The sequence below is a fragment of the Anopheles darlingi genome, chromosome 2 (genome assembly GCF_943734745.1).
Source record: "Anopheles darlingi chromosome 2, idAnoDarlMG_H_01, whole genome shotgun sequence".
In the NCBI taxonomy this organism is placed as follows: Eukaryota; Metazoa; Arthropoda; class Insecta; order Diptera; family Culicidae; genus Anopheles; species Anopheles darlingi.
In genome coordinates, this window is record NC_064874.1 from 18702092 (window position 1) to 18707091 (window position 5000).

At 44.8% G+C, this 5000-nt stretch overlaps 2 protein-coding genes across 6 annotated transcripts in view; one reads left to right on the forward strand and one right to left on the reverse strand.

Annotated features, from left to right (window-relative positions):
* The window catches only part of LOC125948936 (D-aminoacyl-tRNA deacylase), a 1453-nt gene extending 931 nt beyond the window's left edge, over positions 1 to 522 (forward strand). Inside the window, exons 4-5 of one of the 3 annotated variants that reach the window (XR_007468619.1) lie at positions 1 to 308; positions 394 to 522. The exon at positions 1 to 308 is cut by the window's left edge and continues 196 nt beyond it. Coding sequence is in view for 2 of the 3 variants with exons in the window: in XM_049675496.1 (XP_049531453.1) it covers positions 1 to 201 (201 nt within the window). In the remaining variant the exon portion in view is untranslated. Of the gene's footprint in view, positions 324 to 393 lie in introns of those variants that run through there. The other 2 variants (XM_049675497.1, XM_049675496.1) reach the window with 2 other exon arrangements.
* A 15-nt stretch (positions 523 to 537) lies between these two features.
* Positions 538 to 5000, reverse strand: part of LOC125948827 (myb-like protein AA) — an 82006-nt gene continuing 77543 nt past the window's right edge. For all 3 annotated transcript variants that reach the window (XM_049675294.1, XM_049675293.1, XM_049675292.1), the window contains one exon: positions 538 to 5000. This exon is cut by the window's right edge and continues 1799 nt beyond it. The gene's annotated coding sequence lies outside the window, so the exon portion shown is untranslated.

The window sequence follows — 5000 nt, forward strand, 5'->3', positions numbered from 1 at the left end:
CTGACGAAGCTGCGGGATCTGTACCTTGCCGATAGAATCAAGGATGGTCGGTTCGGTGCAATGATGCAGGTGCACATTCAAAACGATGGACCTGTAACGCTTGAGATTGAATCACCCCCACAAAGGGAGCAACAAAAACAAAAACTACAGCGATCGACGACCGGTACGAAGCCGCAGAGTAATATCGAATTAAATGAATGATTACGAGAAAAACTATGTATCGATAGAAATTTTGTAAAACGACGTTTTCTGGGAAAAGATTCCGAAACGAAGCGAAATCGAAGGTGAAAGTGACATGATATTTTTTGGTAAGACCTGAAAGGACTTTCGGATAAATTTAGTCTTATAAAATCTTATAAATCTTATAAAAATCTTTTACACAATTTTATACAGGAAAGTAATTGTTTTACGCGCAACACGTGCGATGGGCTTTTAGCGCTGCTCATCGTCCTGTTCCTGTGGAAATACAAGTTTCATTAACATTTGAAATAAATAAAACCCCTCGCTATTGCATGTTTATCTTACCCAATAAATCGATAAGGATTCTTTTGTACAACCTGCGGATTGCTTTGTACCTGAATGCATATGTTTTCGGGGTTATTTAATGCAAATAAAACCTCATACTATGGCGAAAACTAAACCACGTGACGCACTCTTTTCAATGCTGTTGTTCCTTATATTTCCATTTATGTTTCAACGATGCTCCTTTTCTTTCCATCTCTCTCTCTCTCTCATTCTCATATAAATCGCTCTATATTTAAATGAATCGCACACATTCACACTGCACACGTGCGATCGATTATTGCAAAGTTCTTAACCAATAGGGGCTGCTTCTCTTTACACCATCGGTACGATCAGCCCCGACCAACCGTGCTGTACTAGGTAGTTACGCCAAACACTAAAATCAGAATCTATCGATGTTAAAATAAATTCACTACTTAACGGCTAGTCTTTAGAGCGACAGTCATAAAATACAAACACATAAAATAAAATAAAATATCATCGACGACGACGATGGCGAAGAAGTTCTTTTCCTTACGTTTCCTTACCAACTAAAATAACTCGTAAAAATGTGTACCAATCGTTTAAAAATCAACAAACCACAGGCCACCGATCGCTACCGATCGATTGATCATGTTCCGCCATCACCGCCAGCGCACCACGCCGCTTAGTCAGTGATTACGTTCTTTCGTTATTCGATCTTAATGGTCTATCCCCTTACCATTGCCATCTGGGTCACTTTTCCGCTGTTTGTTCCGTTGTACCCCGATTCTATCGAAGGATCCCCGCGTATGCCACAAAGAAAGGAAAAAAGGAAAACTTTTGCATTCTCTCCAGATGAACCCACTTTTCACACGACACGGTAAACCGCCAACCGTGGCCAACCGAAACTCAAACCGTTGAAAAGGAATCCCGCTGGAGGCCAAACCTCCGCCTCCGCCTTCCGTTTGTTGTTTCCGGTTGCGCAGGATATGTATGTTCGAGCGAAGTTGTGCTCCCCGAGCGAGCTGGTATGTCGTTAAATCTCAATTCCCTGACCTCGTTTGGGATTGCATTTTTATTTGCCATCCAGCTCTAGTGGCCACCAACTACTGGCCGTCGTTCGTTGCTTGATCTCCGTACCGGCACGCGCAAGATTCGGGAGGGAATTGATCCGGAAAACAAGGAAAATGCATTTCCAGCTGAAAATTGTCAAAGGGACAATCGATTGAGTTCGATGAAAACCCGTGCTCTCCTTGGGGAACGGTGTGAAAGTCCGCTACGGAAGGGTAACGGAACTCGAACACTACTCTCGAAATTTATTTGGGTCCGTGGTCCGTGTGGCCACACCGTTTCACCATCAGCTCATACGAGCGCGACATAACGACATTCCTGGGCTCCTTCGAGGCATTCGGTTGCCAAGAAACCCAAATCCAAGTAACCCAACCACGAAACTATCGAAGCACAGAAATTTCGTCACATTACCGTCACAACTCCAAAGTCCAAATGTTGGCCAAACCAACCACCGAATGCGATAACTTTTTCCGGAGTAAAACAAAGGGCGAACTTTTAATGAAATGTACTAAACCGAATAGGGCGGGTAACTCATTCAACAGGAAACTCTTCACCAAAAAGCAGTAGTAAAAAACAGTTGAATTCGCTTTCATACGCGATGCGACGTCGTGAATCATCATCCCTCATCGGCAGCCAGCCCATCAAAGTCAAGTTCATCATTCAAAAAGCGAAAACAACAGCTTCATCTGCAATCCTTGCGGTACCGTAGTGCAAAGGGATGTAAAACGGATGCAAAAAGCTTCGGCGGGCGGGGGCATCATAATCTCAACTTTGGAGTTTTTTTAGAGATTTTTTTTTATATCCCCCATTGAAACCCAACCAATCATTTCCGACGGCGCTCATCCTTCCTGGTTGCGTTCCAATGTTCAAATTTGAAAGTTCTGCACGCAGGATGCAACTCTCCATCGCTCGTGTTGCAGCATCTCCCTGCAACGGAAAGTTTATATTACCCCTCGGTTGTTGGCAGCAGCATCATATCCTGGCGCTCACCGACTGGCATTAACTTGAGATAAGAACATCAAACAATCAATCAAAATGTTTGCTCACTTCCGTTGGTGCACTCTCTTCCCATCACACCCACTCCGGGTGGGGGAGCTGCTCGATCGTTCGTGCAACGTTAAACGCATTTGATCCTCTTCCACATACCCCACCTCTACCTCTGTTTGACTTTCAATTCCCTCAATCCACTCGTAAGAAACCTATCCAGCCGCTGGCGCTAGTGCTCGCTATAGTGTGTCTGAGATCATCGGTTGTTGGTGCTTCTATTGTGTGTGTCCGTTGTGTGTCCGTATGTGTGTGAGATTTCGTGGTAGTGCTTCTTCTACCATCCTTAATTCACGTTACTTACTTATAAGCTCATTTGATTGATCATGTGTTTTTCTGGTTTTGCTGTTATTTGTGTTTCGTAAACTGCAACTTGCGGTGCTCTGCTCTGTGTTCGTGCAATGGACCTTATCATACGGAGTAGTTGCTCCACCTGTGGTCGCTTTTCCCATCCATTCGCTGCTTCATATTTAACCTCCAGTGCCGATGAATCTTCTAAAGATAGTTTGCGATGTACGCGAGTGGAATGTATGTGTTGTGGGGGTTTTAATAAGGAAACTGGTCTAAGGTAGAATTGCCATCGTACTCCCTCGGTAAATAAATGTCCCGCTTCTGCGCCCAGTCATCTGCATCTTTTAATTCATTCCCATGAACAACATCAACATCGTCCCCTTTTCCACGTTATCCTTCGTCCTCCGCCTTGGGCGGAGGTATTTTGATTTGCTTCACCACAGCTCTCAGCTCCCTTATTTTAGGCCCTCTGGTAAGTTTGGCTCAATTCCAGCTTACCGCTTTGTCCTGCTTCTCTCCGAAGCATAAGTAAACTGCTCACTAATAATCCGCCACATATGTTTGACTGCACGAGTTCTACGGAATAGAAACTTAATAACGGACAAACACACGAAGCCCAGAGGTCCGTCCTTGTGCCGTACGGAGTGTGTGAGTATGTGTGTTTCCTAAGTATTGTCGAAAACTTCCATTTTCAATACCTTGCCAGCACTACAGCCCGCCCCAAAGCTCTTCCTTCACAAACCCAGAACTACCAAGCAGAACAACTTCATGTTTCTCGAGAGGCGCTCTAGTGGCGTCATGGTGACTATAGTAGGTCGAGTATCTTAGCAGGCCAACCACATTGCGCCATTGCGCCTCCTGCACTGACGAAACCGGGGAAAACTTTTGCCGTCGACGTCGACATCGTGGCCACCAGTGTACCAGTGTGCACCTGGAACTCAATGCTGGAACACAGTGAAAGCGACTGGCAAGCGACAGCGACAGGCGAAACCATAACTGAGACCTGTGTGTGTGTGTGTGTGTGTGTCTGTACCTCTCTACTCAAGCTACAACAGTATGTCTACAATCCCTACAATAAACCTTCAATCCGGGACCGGAGAGAGAGAGGCTCGGCAAAGGCTTCGGCGTTACGGCGGTTTTCGGCTATAATACACTTTACACATGTTCTACGGCCACCGAGCGGATGCTGTCTGGCCGGGTAACGAAAGCGTACCGTTCCGTTGAGGTACTAGCAATAGGCTAATAGACTCCCGGGTTTCCCCCGTCCCTTCTTCTCATGCTAGAATTGGTGTTCTGTTCTGTTTCTCGTGATATTTCGTTTCGCTTAGCTTCCCTATGATTTGTTTTAGTTTCACTAATCACACTAGTTAGACATTGACAAGTTTAATCAACGTGTAACGTGTTTTAATCGATTCTCCAACTTTTGATTGCACTGAGCAGAACAACGGTACATCGCGCCGGAAATCTAATGATATCGAACGTTTTGATTTTGAATCTGTTATCTATCTCTCCTCTATCTAGGGAGCTGGAATGTCAAACACAATGATGATTGCACATAACAAAAAAAGGAGAAAACCACCTATGTAACCACAAAATGTAACGGAAAGGATATGGCATGGGATCGATATGCGGTACATGATTACACCGAGTAGAGTAGCGTGTACAGAAAGCAAGGACACGATGGAGCAACAAAGGACGATGGAGCACTCGGCAGAAGAGATGTGTATGTCACTAGAGTAAGTATCGTTGCCAGCTGCTCCCGTAGCGGTAGCCTGTCCGCGTTCTTAAAGTACTACAGGTGTGTGTGTGTGTGTGTGTATATATAGATAGATCGATACTACTTAAATATGAAATCTTTATATCGGACAACGACTGCCCGGGGAGGGCTTGTGAACAGTTTAAAATAAATTCCTATCGCTGGTCAGTTTTTGATTTGTTGTCAGTTTCTGCTACTGCTGTTGCTGCTGTTGCTGGTGGTGCTGGTCAGTACAACTAATAACTAATACGAAAACACTACTAAAACGAGGAATCGTGGGCCAGTGTGGGCAAGAGAACCTGGAATAAACTGGTGTTGCACAAAGTACGACTAACTGGATATGTTGGTGTGTCCT